At 37.7% G+C, this 15,738-nt stretch overlaps 1 protein-coding gene across 4 annotated transcripts in view; it reads right to left on the bottom strand.

Annotated features, from left to right (window-relative positions):
- The window catches only part of LOC149168737 (E3 SUMO-protein ligase SIZ1-like), a 415,166-nt gene that overhangs the window by 280,738 nt on the left and 118,690 nt on the right, over positions 1–15,738 (bottom strand). For all 4 annotated transcript variants that reach the window (XM_089428401.1, XM_089428402.1, XM_089428403.1 and 1 more), the window contains exon 7: positions 6,799–6,867. In XM_089428401.1, the coding sequence (XP_089284527.1) occupies positions 6,799–6,867 (69 nt within the window). The remainder of the gene's footprint in view (positions 1–6,798; positions 6,868–15,738) is intronic.

Below are 15,738 nucleotides of genomic sequence, written 5' to 3'. Positions count from 1 at the left end.
ATTTAATTAATTAATTTAACTTGATCAATGAATTAACTTTAACCTAATTTTTTACTTAATTAATAATTCAAATCTTTAATTTCGAATTTAAGTTCATTTAAAATCTAATTAACTCATTAAGGTACTCACAATCTTATTTTAGTGAGAGAGATCTCTCACATTGGTTCTAAGAGTACCTTATTTGTTCATCTCAGATTCAAGCTGATAAAGAGCCTAATCAATATCGATGTAATAATGTATCTTTTGTAAAGTATTGGAATAATATCATCGCTCTCGCTAGTAGTAAGCTAACTAATCAGTCACGTCCTTTACACAAGCATCTGAGCAGTAGTTGTCCATCCAATTACTTGCCATCTAATTTGTAAATAAGCGAGAATTTGACTCCATAAGGCACTGGTCTCAAATTTGAATTTAATCTAATCCTCAAGTCTTGCTTACATTAACCAAGTAGCTAGGCCACTCAACTGTGTCTCCTAGATAGGTTGGTTCACAACTTATCTCTCACCTTATTTCCATAGGGACAATCCCCCATACCCTGTTGTTCGGAGATAGCTAGAACGGAGTGGGTAGGGATCAGAGTCACATTCCATGTCCTGAGTGTTGTCGTGGTGGCTGTACAATCCAAGCGACAACACTCCCAACAAGGACTAAGGTGTCATCAAGGCATTTTCCACTATAGGTACCATCAGGTTATAGCCCTAGTATCCATCTAATTGGATACCATCTAGGCCTGCATGCTCTAACACCAACCCTTACAAGGATCCAGGGATCAACACTAAATTGGAGCTCCAATCGATACCCTCCCTCTGGGACCTAGACATCCACTGAGATCTCAATACTAACTAGGCCACGATGTCCTCCCAAGTACCACCACACAGGGAGTTTTATGGTACTTCATCTCTCACATTCAACCAAATCAGAGACACTTACTAATACACCAACTTTTCTGGAAGAGATGAACACATCCACCAATCTGGGCATGCTCCTAAAATTAACTTCTTATTGGGAAGAGATTTTGCCAACACATTAGCTACTTGTTCATATGTTGGCACATATTCTAGCTTCATGACCCCAACCAATATTTAAACTTCCAATGTACATGTTCTTATATGCTAGCACAATCAGGGTATTCAACTATTCTGATGTTGCTTAGGTCATCACAAAATCCAAACATATCTTGGTGGAAGATTTCTTCTTCAATTTCTCCAGCATCACCAAATTCATCTTCAACGCTTTCCAAAACATCCAATTCTTGTTCACAACTTCATCAATCACGAACATAATCGCAAATCACCATCTCTAGTGCTTTAGTTTGTTTCCAATCTTCATTCTTTCTTCATAGTCTTTAATATAGTTGTCACAACATGTCCTCTCTTTGAACTGGGGAGATATACACCTCCTTTATCAAAGCTTCTTCATACTAGGAGGATAAATCCATTAACAACTCAGCCACACAGGTTCTATCATATCATCGGAGAACTTCAACTTTCCATAACAACTTTCCTCACTTGGCAACAAGGTCATCTGCAATGTATACTTCAATGTTACCAAGATACTTACATCTCCCTATATCATACTCAACATCATCACCAAGTATGAGGTAGGTAAGTATCTTCAACATCTTGAAGACTATGTACCTGCAAATCTTCAACAAGAAGTTCAACCAAGCACAAATATAAAGCACGAAGTCAATTTTATAAATATAGGGTTAGCATGTCATCATAATGGGAGCATAATAAATCAGACTTTAGATATCAAAACCTAAACCTATTTAGGTTTACAATCAACAGGGGTTACACTTTTCATGCCTTGGACTTTCACAACAATCTATGTTAGGGTTTTATCGCAAACCTTAGATTCTTCTACCAATATTAAAGGCCTTAGATATTAATAACTAAATCTAGTTAGTATTTCAATCGTAGCAAAAACATTATAACATCTAGGGTTTCATTCTCATGCCCTAGAAACTTATATCAATCTCTACTACGGATTTTGTCATAAACCCTAGACACAAACATCAAAACTTTAATCTTAGATATTAAACATTTTTTACCAAGCTAGGGTTTCAATCATACAGAAGCATATACACCTAGGGTTTCATTCATATACCCTAGACATCAACAAAAAACCTTAAAAGGCTCGGGTTTTTATAGTGAACCCTAAAGGATAGGGTTTTACCAGAGTGAACAAAAGATAGAAAATATGGGAACGGTTGATTCAATCTAAAGATTAATCACTCTTACAAACAAGATTTTTTATGATGCAAAGCCCTAGACATGAGAGAGTTAGTAATACAAAGCAAATTTCAAAATGATTGTACCTCTTAATATGAAGAAGACTAACAAAAAATCATGTGGTCTTAAACATACCTTGAGTTGCTCCTTTTTACAAACCATGTAGGGTTTCTTATTGAAGGGCTTCCTTTGTAACTAAGCCTCTTTCCTTTTATAGGAATCTCCCTCTTGATTTTAGAGTATTCCTGCAAACTTTCCTTGAGTTGCTCCTTTTTACAAACCTTGTATGGTTTCTTATTGAAGGGCTCCCTTTGTAACTAAGCTTGTTTCTTTTTATAGGAGTCTCCCTCTTGATTTTAGAGTATTCCTACAAACTTTCCTTCCAAGCAAAATTATAAACAAGCAAAAATTAAAATTTAGACAAATAGATGGAATCAATAATGAAAAGGAATAAAGAACAAGATACTTATCCTTTGTGAAAAAGGCGTGGAAGCTCCCTCTTGATCTTATATCAACTATAGGTGAAGGATATATGAGGCTTAATAAAATAATTCTTTAACTTCAGATTCCTCTGACTTAGACTTCTTTGGAGGGTTATCATCATCAGCAACATTTGCTTGGTCCCTTTCTCTCTTCTTGTTCTTAGGATTATCGTGACATTGATTCTTATAGTGTCCCATTTTATGACAATGATAGCATTCCATTTTTGAGAGGTCAATCTTCCCTTGATTTCACTTTGGTCCCTTAAATTTCTTATATCTTCCTTTATTCTTGTCATGAGCAAAGTAGGCATTTGAAGTATTTTCTTCATTTTCTTGCTCGCCTTCTACCAAGGAAAGACGAGCTTATTCATGTATACATGCAGACCACATTTCTTCGAATGATGGAGAGTTCTTCCAACTACTATTTCTATAGCTACAAAGGCATTCCAAGACTTTGGTAGTCCTAGAAGGGTAGCAATCACAAGTTCTTTTTCAAGAACTAATTCATCAATTGCTTGTAGTTCATCTCTAATACGAGCAATTCTTACAAAATAGGAGGACAATGTATCATCCTTTGTCATTTTCATTGATCGAAGTTGATTCTTTAAACTTGCTACTTGCCCAATATTCTTGATTGTTAATAGCTTTGAGAGAGCAGCATACATCTTTATTGAAGAGTCTAGCATAGATATGTAGGGAATCAAGTTGTCTTTGACTCTATCCATTATAAAGTTCATGGCATGAATATCTGTTTCTTTGTACTTCTCCTTTCCTATATCATTTGCGGGCTCCTTGACCTTTCCTAGCACAAAGTCTAATACCTTTTTCTTTGCAAGGATGAGATCCATCCTTGTCTTCCATGCTCTATAGTTAGAGGCTCCATGAAGCTTGTTCTCAGATTTCATTGATGAGGCCATAAATGTACTTACTTTATGAAAACTAGACATATTTTTAAGACTTCCTTTCTTCTCTTGAATCCTTCTTTAAGATGAGGAGAGCTATTGGCTTTCAAGTTGCATTTTTCCTTCTTCTTCACCTTTAGCTTTGCTACCATGTTCGAAAATCATAAGGTAGAAAGATTTTCTTATCTTTGATAGTTACTTGTGATTATCTTTAAATTCTTATTATCTTCTTATCATCAAGCAGCTACCAAAATATAAGTACATGAGGATCAATACAATAGAGACACAAGATATAAGCTCTCAGCCAGGGCTAAAAGCCCTCTTCTAGGGGAAAAACCCAAAACTCCTCTTCTCTTCCAATAGAACCAAATCAAATGAGATAACTAGGACCTTTGACCAAACTAAAAGGTCTCCTCCAATCCACCAAGTTAGCCTCCCAAGATGATTAGTCCAACTTCAATAGTAAATTCTAGTCAAACTGCTTCAATCCTGGAACAAACCCAGATTTCGGCCCTCCTGCTTTAGATTTTCAGCCCTACTACAGATCTGCAACTTTGGCCCTCCTGTAGCGACCCAGAAACTCACATGTGTAATAGAGAGAATTTTGGCCTCCTTTTGCTTGACAAATGTCTTCTTCTTCTTTGCTAGGGTTATTTCCTTCTTTTCTAGGCATTTCGCACTTCTTTCTTCCTCCTGGAATTGCAGATCGAACTTGCTTGAGTTGGTGTACAAATGAGGTCAAGTAGCACTTTTATATATATTCTTTTGTGTGGTCAAATTCCCTTGACAAGGCCGACTTGACTGGAGGGTAGGCCAACTTGACTACAGGAGACAAAATACAATTTTGACTCAAAAATAAGTTTATTTCTTGACATGAAAGCCCAAGAAGGGTCTAGATAATAATGACAAGGACTTGACTCTTGACATAAACCCTAGAAGCACTCTATGGGTACTTTGACCTAAAAACAAAATAAACAAAGCATGAAACACATGCTTATAAATATTTTTTCTTTTATAATAAATTTTTCCTTCCTTTCTTTTACAAATGTATTACAACATGACTCAAATACAATTATGAAGATCAATACTAGTTACATTTCTCAATAGGCTTCCCTCCAAGTCAAGTCTCCCCTAGGCAAGAGACACATCCATTCAGCCAAGACAAACCACTATATAAAGCCAACTCAACCTCCTCCACTTGGGCATTTGCATTCTCTCACACAACACAGTTTGAGTAAGCAAGCGAAGGACGAATAGGACAAATAGAAAGATGAATTCTCTCTCTTGCAACTCACACGTGTGGATTAATCTCTCTCTGTGATTCGCACTTTCTAGGCATTCTGTCGTAGGGGGCCAAAATTTTCTGGGTTATTGGGCAACTGTTGCAGGGCCGAAATTTCTAGGGAAACTTGTAATTGCAAGAGGGCCAAAATTCAGGGTCAGGAAGGCAGAAAGAATTGTTAGATTAGATTGGGTACCTGAAAGCAAGGAACCCCAAAATCTCTTTTATGTACCTGATCGAACCTGATGCCCATCTCAGAAATGGAAGTCAAAGGTTGCAGGGTGGCACTTATCAATGGAAAGGTACGCGTTTGAAAATAGATCTTTTAAAGATGTTTTTGAGTTCAGGGTTGTATCAAGTTGCAGGAAGTCCACTGGGGACCATGTTCATTGACTCAGCTCTAGAGGTCTGTGAGTCAAATGGTGACTAGGATGCCTGAATTCAAAAGGAAGCATGAAGGTACATGTCTGAAATGTACCAAAGGAAAATATTATAAGGGTACCATTCCCCTCATGCAGCAGGTTCACAGGTTTGGAACAACCCGAGGAGTTTGAGAATCATGATCAAGGAATCTCATGTATACAGGTGGAAGAAAGCCCTCTATGGCTTGAGGAAAAACACCTCAGGCATAATATGAGAGGATTGATAGTTGTCTAATGCAGCTGAGATTCACTAGGAGTGAAACCGATCCAAACCATTACTCGAAGGTTGTGGATGATAAACTTCTCGTACCGGCACCTATGTCTGACAGGTGCAGACCCTCTCATTTATAGGAGACAGAGGGAGTTGGATTCTGAATGTGGGAAGATAAGATGCAAGCTTGTGACTGCCTCGAGGATCTTAACTTTCAGAAGTTATATGGTAATAATGTCGGACCAGATTTGGGAAATGCCTCTGAGTTTCATAAACTCATTCGCGTTGATGTTCTTGGAGAACCTCCGTCCAGACATCTGTGTTGCAGTTAGCTTGGTGAGCTCATATTTGGTTGAGCCTCACTAGATTGGTGCCAAGAATCTTCTAAGATATCTTCAGGGCACAATCTCTCATGAATTGAGATGCACTGCCGGAAATATGAAACCACATGATTATTCGAATGATGAGTGGGCAGGAAGTATGGAGGATCACTAGAGCACTTCTCAGTGCTGTTTGGAATCTGCCTTGATATCCTGGATGAGCAGGAAGCAGAAGTCGGTGACTCTGAGCACCACCAAGGCAGAATACATTGCTGATAGTATGGCCTTCTGTGAGGCAGTCTGGTTGTTGAAGCTCTTCTGTGAGCTGTTTGTACACATGATGCATACCACTGTGAATCTCTGTGACAACCAGAGATGGGATTCAATTATTGAGGAATCCCGTATTTGACAATTGCTCCAGCAGATAGACATCAATTATTGCGTTATCTGGGATATGGTAAGTCGATGATCAAGGAGGCTCCATCACACTGAGATGATGTACAGGACAGAGCCCTGAGGAAAGATCAAATTTGTGATTTTCCCGAACGACTTGGAGTCGTCGAGAGACCTTTGTAAAAGGGTCCTGCATGCTGCATACATTGAGCTCTAGGAGCTTTGGGGGGCTTGCAGTTCTATTGGAGCAACTAAGATGAAGTAAAATGGTACTATATATATCTTTCAGCAAAAAGGAGACCAACCTACTAGCCTGGCAATGTCCTGAAGAATAGCTCACATTCAAAGGATGAGAACGTCAAAGGAAAAAGCTATAGCATAGGAAGTAGATACAAAATAAGTAACAGAAACACTCTTGTTAGCCACAAATCTGTTGTTCATGTTATAAAACAAATTTAAACTAATCTAGACTTGCTGAAACTAAAATGAAGCTACGTAATTTTCACATTACACTATAAAGCAGTTCTATTTAAAAATGAAATCACAACTAACCCATCTGCAGTCATGGTTGAAGCCGTGAGCTTTGTAGGATTCAAAGGTTGTCCCATTGTCACACAAAACCTGAAAGATGAGTAAAGTCATAAATAAACATCAAAACAAGCATTATCATTTTGAAAGAAAGCATTAACATACAACATACAAGCAATATTGAACATATGGCAGCGAAAATCGTATATAGGAAGGATCAAATTTTATGAATGATGAAAAATGTGATGAAATCAGTAAAACAAATTTTTAGTTGAGCACCCATAACCAATAAACAGAATTTTCAAATGCTTATAATAACTATGCATCATTAATGATTCAAACACACTGTAAACATAATATTTCCACAAATTAATTCAATGGAAATGACAAGCAATATAGCGCTCTTCTGAGAATGAAACTAAAATTTCTGAAAACCAGCATCAAGAATTCTTTGTTCTTTAAACCATATCTTGCTCAGTTTCTTCATACAAAGGAGAGAAGATCAGTAGTCCCCTTATAGCCAACCATAATTACTGTTGTTATCAAAAAGACTGCAATTGAACTACCATCATTATAGCCTCATTCCATTTACGCCATCAATTAGTGCACAAATGTTAAGTTGAGGAAACAACTAAGATGACTGAGTGCATATTTGCCAACATGTCCTGAATGAGAGAGACAAGACGAATGCCCACAATGTATATGACCGTGCCAATAATAATCATCCATTAATGGGCCTCTGCTTCAAGAAAAGCTTATATATGAAAATAAAACTCCATCAAGCCAAGTAAAGCCCATGTGATGAATGATAAAGTGAGAGGAATCCTCTAGGGTGAATTCTCCCAAAGAAAAATTAGTTATTACTTGAAAAACAAGTCAAGGCTTAACTTGGAATGAGACAGGGTAAAAATAGTAAGAGGCTAGAATGTGCACCATCTAAAAGTCAACAATATCAATCTCAAAAGAGGGCATACCTCTCCTAGGTCAAACATAGCATGCAAAATACCATAGATTAAGGCAATAGGGGTCACCTAGTGCACCCAAGGTATCCAAGTTATCAGGTCCCTACACAAGGAAAACTCTAAAAATAATAATAATAAAGGACATTAATCAAAACTCTAAGAATAGGGAATCTAAAGATGCCAACATCACTTCCAAAGAGGATGCCCTCTCCTAGGATAAGAATAGCATGATGAAGATCAAAAACAAGGCAAAGGAAGGCTCATCATCAAGTGTGCCCTAGCCCCTGTTGCGAAATCTAGAGCAGTACATGATTAGAATTTATTGAAGATTTCTCTTATACTTTGACAGGTGCTCGTGATTCTGATTCCATTAATTCATTATCATTGCTATATTTTGTATATCATCAAGACAAATGCCAAAAAATAGAGACACGAGAGATAGGTTCCAAGCCAAGGCAAAACCCCACTTTGAGGGGAAAACCCAATCATACTTCTTCAATAGAATCAAATCAAGTTGAGACATATCCATGACCTTTTTGACCTAGACTAAGACACCCTCCATCCATCAAGTCAGCCTCCACAGCCCTACACCTTTGTCTGCTTCATAACGGACTCAACCCTTCTTTGCAACTGTAGTTTGGTTTTGTAATACCCTAGGCCCTCTCCTACAATGGAAACTTCGGCCATGTAGTGTTATACCTTCGGCCCTTTCCTGCAACAGAGATTTCGACCCAACAGTGTTATATTCTACTGCAACTTATACCAGATTTCGTTCTCTTCATTCGCTACTCCATTTACAGACTTCGACCTCCTTTCTCTGAGGAATTGCAGACTCGAACTTGCTTGACTTTTCTCAAGCTAGGTCGAGTTTCCTTTGATATATATAGTTGTTTCTACTTGTTCTACTGGGGCCGACACGAATGGTAGGAGAGGCCAACTTGATAGAGGACACAGCCGCCTTGATGGAGGAGGATAAGATATAATTTACATAGTTTTTTATTTCTTTGACACAATGAGCCCAAGAAGGGTCTCTTACATAATGACTTTGACTCAAGAAAAAACCTAGAGCACTCAATGGGTGCTTTGACCTATATGACCATTGACTCAAGCATGAAACCCATGTTTTAATAAGTCAATTTCTTTTTACAATAAAATTTCCTTTTTCTTTCTTTTGATAAATACATTACATCATGACTCAAATACAATTATGAAGGCTTATACTAGTTACATTCTTCAACACTCCCTCTTAATTAGGGAGGTATTCATAATTATTTATATACATAGGCACATGGAAGATCTCAAAATGATATGCTCTATGAAGATTCACAGCACACACAGTGCTACAGATTAGATACTTGCCCAATGTATCTCATCGCGTGGGACTAAGGTGTGTTCCAGCTTTAGCCACTCTAGGGTTGGGAGAAATAATGTCCGACAAAGAAATGACCACCATAGTGCTCAATGCACTACCAGAGGAATGGGGCAACTTTACATCAAGCATCTATGGAAAAAAGGAAGCTACCCGAGTTAGTGAACTTTGATCAATGTGTCAAAATTGAAGAAACCAGGTTGAAGGCAAAAAGTGATGTACAATCAAACGAGCAAGCACAAGCATTTGTTTCCATGGCTAAGAGGAAAGGAAAGTTTGGGAAGTTCGGTCCTCTGGAAAAAAAGAAGGATGTGTCAAAACTTCAGTGCTATGGGTGTCATGAATATGGGCACTAAAAAGTGATTGTCCTAAATTCAAGAAGGACAATAGCAAAAGCAGAAGGGAAGAAGCCCATATCATCGAAGAAGTGGAAGAAGCTGAGAAGAAGAAGCCAAAGGAGGAAGTGAGAGATCTCTACTATGATTGAGATAATCTCCTCCACCAAGTTCTTTTCAGATTTCTTAAAGTATAGCTATCATGGTAGGAGACTCTAGAAGCATGATAGGATGCATCATTTTAGGAGATGGCATCATAGTAACATACCATTAAAGCAAGAGCTCATGATATCATTAGAAAAGCTTGAAAGAATAGTTGAAGTAGAAGTCTACATGGATGTAGCAGTCATCATCTAAAGGGAATAGCTCTTGGTAACCTCATTGTAATCATGTATAATGCATATCGTTGAAAGAGATTCATCTAGCATGATAGAAGAAATTCATCATACATCATCATGAGAAAGGACCTTCTGCCATATGAGGATAATCTAGATCCTATGTTGGAATCTTCATTAGAAGGTTCATCCCTTACTTGAAAGAAGCAAGTATCTAGTTGATTGTTCAACCTTGTGTGGATACATTGTTTAGGAGGATGATATTATAGTGACAAAGAAGTTAGCAGGTCAAGTTGATTTAAGTACTCTCAATCAAGGAAAGGAAGTTGTCGAAGGAAGTTTGGATGACCAAAAGAAGAAAAGAGGTATGTATGCACATATTTGATAGTTTAAATCATGTCATAATATAGTTGCAGATAGCATGGGTAAATGCTCTACCTTGAGAGCATGATTAAGGATCTCTTTCTTTGAAAAGATGCATATTGCCTAGATGAAATCAACATAATATTTCCTCATATGGAATATGAGGTGGTTGACAATCTAGATGAAGGAACTGTGGTTGGAAGTTCCTAGGAAGCAACATGTGAAAAGAGAAAGAAGAGACGAAGATAGATGCAACTATGGTCAAAGGAAATCAACATCTGATGACTAGAACTGTTGGAAACACTGAGAGGGGGAGGGGGGGTGTGAATCAGTATTCCTTTGCAATTAGCACTTTTAAATCTTTTCAAATCATTAGTTAATCTTCAATTATTATTAATGTTTATGCAGTAATAATAGTAAATAAAAGAACACAATAGGCACAAGAATTTTAGGTGGAAAACCCCCTCTAGGTCAAAAACCATCGAACACTTTTCTAATGAATTCTTTAATCTTTAGCCCCAACTGAAATGAAAGCAACAACTTCCTAGACTTCTAGAAAAGCATTATTCTCCAGCTCTTACTGGAAAGACGCCCCAACGCCCTGGTTTCTTCAGTAATCAACTGAATGGATGCCCCAAGACCCTAGTGAGCCACAACTCACCCTAGCACCACCCTACCACCCTGAAGTGTTCACAGGCCCCAACCTGTAGGCAACTTCATACACCTACCTAGCACCTCCCTACTACCCTATAATCACTGAAATAAGACAAACTTGTGGATTCCCAAACCAAGGACAACAATCCACAATACAATAAGAAGTACAATGATTTTTGTGTACTTGACCAAATACCCAATCACTCTATGACCTGCAACCCAACCATGACATCATCCCGACAATGACTCCTATATCTCCCAACACTGCCTCTTCGACTCTACGCAGAATGACTCCTTCACAAATGACTCTTTTACAATCTTTACAATGATGACTCTTTTACAAATGACTCTTTTACAATTGTACAATGATGACTCTTTTACAAATGACTCTTACAATGATGACTTTTATAAATGACTCTTTTACAACTTTACAATAATGACTCTTGGCCTTAACAATACTTCACAATATCTGAATGGTTGTCATGTCTTCAAGGATGTCCCACTGCAATGCTTCCTTTGATTTGATACTTCTGCTCTTGAATTATTGCTTGATGTTGTACTTGAATCTTCTTTTACCTGCATGCAAAATTTCCCGACGAAACCAATCCCAAAACAAAACAAAATACCCTTCAACTTACCTCTACCTACAAAACACATGTAAGTGCATAATAATGAATAAATACAAATTAAAAATTACAATGCGTACCTGAAGTGTGTCTGTCACTTTTGTTGTTGAATTACTGCAGCAGTAGACAAAGACTCCCACTCTTGATATAGGCTTGGACTCTATGCAAGACTATATCCAAAACTGACCTAAAGATATATACAATAAAAACTGATGACAAACCCTAGACTTGTGATGGACCAAGTTCTAAGTACAACAACAAAGACCATTCCATCAACTATGACAAGACAAGTAACAGGAACTTACAACCTCATATAGATTTAACAAACTTGGTGTAGCATCAAGAATATGTAGCATAAGATGTGTAGTATCAAGAATAGGACATCCAAAAAACTAATTGTGACATATAGAGACATAGAGATATAACTGAGACACTGTATATACTTACGTTGTCCTGCAAAAACATATGTCAGAGATGATACTCAAAATTCAAATGTAAACACTAATCATACATACCTTGTTGTAGGAAACTTACCCTTGACTGTTGATGTGTGGTCCTTACTGCAGTGATCCTTGAATGCATGTTTTTTCTTGCCTTCTAGGAGCTCGATATTGAATCTGTTGTATCTATGTAATTTTGGATCTCCAGAGTCAGAAATTTCGTCCTATGATAGCCCTCTGAGTCCTCTTTCCAACCCCACAGGTCTGATCAAGATTAGATTCTTCAAGAAAGGGTTCAATAGAGCGAACTTGTACGAAGTGCCACGTGTCACTGTTGCGACGTTCAGCCCTGAAAATGATACCCAACAAACTACAGTCTATCCTCTTTCTGTCACTATTTACGAAAATGGAATCCAATGCTCAGAGAGAAAGTTATGACGATTTTCCCAACGTCACAAAAAAAATATAGCGAAAATTCCACGATGACCTATTTGAAGCCACAAAATCCATACTAAAGGAGGATATGAGGGTCACTATTTATATGAATGTCTTGAGTTGAGAGGGTCCTCAACAAGTGAAAGTTGGAGGGATTTTAGGGAAAAAAAACATTATTAATTATTTACTATTCAATGACCACAACCAATTATGAGTGCCATGCCACAACCCCATAGGGTTTTAGCCCACTAACTGGGGTTACTAATTTCAAACATGAATATCTCTCAAACTCTGAATAATTACGTGGCGTGCCATATATCAGCAGAAACATATCAACGAGTAAAATCCATCTAGAAGATCCTTGACTCAGAATAGAGTAAGTTATCAAGTCAAAATGCCCATGCAAGATCTAAGTAGTCCCTAGTGCTTCTTAGGTTGACATCAATGACAACCACTGATCAACAATCTCCGCCTTTGGCATTGATGGCAACACAAGTACTCCCCCTGTGATCATGACACCTCTTCCTACTTCCTTCTCTGCCCCTTTGTCATCAATGGCAAAGGGTAACTCCCCCTAACAAATAGCTATCCTACGGACCTATACACACCTCCACTCCCCCTTTCTACTCGAGTAGATAAGAGAAAGAATCTAATGAAAACTTGGGAGAATCCCAAGATTTTGGCGAAGATACTCAAATGCTTCACGAGCTAATGGTTTGGTAAAGATGTCAGCGGTTTGTTCCTTTGTGCCAACATACTCAAGCTTGATATTCTTTTCCGCGACCAACTCTCTAACGAAATGATATTTAATCGGAATGTGCTTCATTTTGGAATGCATCACAGGATTCTTGGAGATACTGATGGCATTGGTGTTATCACAAAAGATGGGAATAGGCTCATCAAACTTGACTTGAAGATCTTGCAATGCTTGCTTCATCCAGAAAACTTTTGTACAACAAGTTGTTGCCGCGATATATTCTGCTTCTGCTGTGGATAACGAGATTGAAGGCTACTTTTTACTTAACCATGAAACAAGACAACCACTTAGATAGAATGTTGCTCGACTTTAACTCTTATGATCATCAACACTTCCTACCCAATCTGCATCTTTATAAGCTTGGATAACCAGATCATTTCCTTTGGGATACCATAGACCATATTCCGTTATGCCCTTAAGATATCGAAGAATTATTTTGATGGCAATAATATGAGATTCTTTTGGTGCTACTTGGAATCTTGCTACTTGTCCAACTGTCTACATCACATTAAGCCAGGAAGCTTTCACATATAGGAGACTACCAATCATGGATCTATACAACCTTTGGTCCACATCCTTTGACGAATCTTCTAAGCTTAACTTGCAACCTATTATCATGGGGGTGAGGACTGGCTTGCAATCTTCCATCTGGAATTTTTTGAGCATTTCCTTGATGTACTTTGTTTGATATATGAATATTCCTTTATCCTGCTGAGAAATCTGAAGCCCCAAAAAGTATGTCAGCTTGCCAAGCATAGACATTTCAAACTCACTTTGCATTTTTTGGCAAAGTCTTCACTTAATCTGTCATCATTTCTTCCAAAGATTATATCATCCACATATACCTCGATAATTGTTAGGTTATCTTGATCCACTTTCACATAGAGTTTGTTGTCAGTGCTTCCTTTCTTGAATCCTTGTTGATGTAGATACCTATCAAGACGAGCATACCAAACCCTAGGAGCTTTCTTGAGACCATATAGTGCCTTCTTTAATCTGCAAACGTAGTTTTCTTTGTCAGTGAGCAGAAAAACTTTGGGTTGTTTAATGTAAACTTCTTCTTCCAATTCACCATTTAGAAAGGCTGACTTAACATCCATTTGGTAGACCTTGATTTTTCTCGAGCATGCATATGCGAGAAACATCCTGATAGCTTCCATTCTAGCAACGGGAGCAAATGTTTCTTCAAAATCGATTCCTTCAACTTGTGCATATCCTTTGTAGACTAATCTTGCTTTATTCCTGGTAACTTGTCCGTCCTCATTCAATTTGTTTCTGAAGACCCATTTAGTTCCAATAACATTTTTATCCTTTGGTCGTGGAACCAATTCCCAAGTGTTGTTCTTCTCAATTTGATCCAGTTCTTCATTCATAGTTGCTACCCAGTGTTCATTTTGACTAGCTTCCTCAAAATTGCTAGGCTCAAAAGTTGTTAAAAGGGCAAGTTGGGCTTGTTGTGATGAATGAAGTTGTTGACTTCTTCTGGTTCCAATTCCTTCATTTATGTTGTCAATGATCTGATTTGACGGATGATTCTTTTCATACCATTCTTTTGAAACTTTTGGAGAAACTTCTTGTACATCCTGCTCATCATTTCTTATTTCTTCTTGGTTGACTAGTGTTTCCTTATTTGATTGGTCTTGTTCTGGAGCTTCTTCTTCATCCTTCACAGATTCTACCTCAAGACCCTCAGATTTACTTGAAGAGACGATCTCAAAGTCTTCATCAAAAGTAACATTTATACTTTTAACTATTTCTTTTTGCCTTAGATTGTATCATCTATAAGCCTTTCTTTTGCGCAAATAACCAACGAAAATACCTTCGTCAACACGGGAATCGAACTTGCCCAATTTTTGGTCTTCTCTTTTGATGTAGCATTTACTTCCAAATATTTTGAAGTATTTGACGTTAGTTGGTCTTCCTTTCCATAGTTCGTATGGAGTCATGTTACAATTGTTCCTGAGCAGGCCTCTGTTTATAATGAATACGGCAGTATCAATTGCTTGAACCCAGAATTTATCGTCTAAGTTTGAGTCTTTTAACATGGTTCTAGCCATTTCCTGTACGGTTCTGTTTTTTCTTTCAGCTACTCCATTTTGTTGTGGTGTTCTAGCTGTTGAGAATTGCCTTTTTATTCCATGTTCGTCACAGTATTGCTGAAATGCTTTGGACGTGAATTCTCTGCCATTATCTGATCTTAGACATTTGATCTTCAAATCGGTTTCATTTTCGACCAATTCCTTGTAGATTTTGAAACATTCGAATGCCTCAGACTTTTTCTTCAGGAAACTGACGGTTGTCATTCTAGTGTAATCATCTATCATTAACATAAAGTATAATTCATTGTCTAAACCTTTTGTTCTCATAGGACCACATAGATCAGTATGTATTAATTCCAATGGACGTGACGCAAAATGTTCCTTTGTCTTGAACTCAACTTTTGTCTGTTTGTCGTGCCGACAAGATTCACATATCGTATTGGTACGTTTTGAGAATTTTGGCAATTCTCTAACTGCTTCCTTTTTTTTATCTTGACCAAATTATCGAAATTTATATGTCCCATTTGTTTGTGCCATAACCAGCTCTCGTCTTCTTTTGCCAAGAAACACCCTATAGGTGTCTCGTCCAAAATATATATGTCGTTTGGAACTCTGCTTGTTGTAGCCACAATTTTACCAAACTTGCCTT

The sequence above is a fragment of the Pinus tabuliformis genome, chromosome 4_2 (genome assembly GCF_031772625.1).
Source record: "Pinus tabuliformis cultivar Carrire ecotype Pingquan chromosome 4_2, CPIR1, whole genome shotgun sequence".
Taxonomy (NCBI): Eukaryota; Viridiplantae; Streptophyta; class Pinopsida; order Pinales; family Pinaceae; genus Pinus; species Pinus tabuliformis.
Note: the sequence above shows the minus strand (reverse complement) of the source record. Positions and strands in the feature narration are given on the sequence as shown.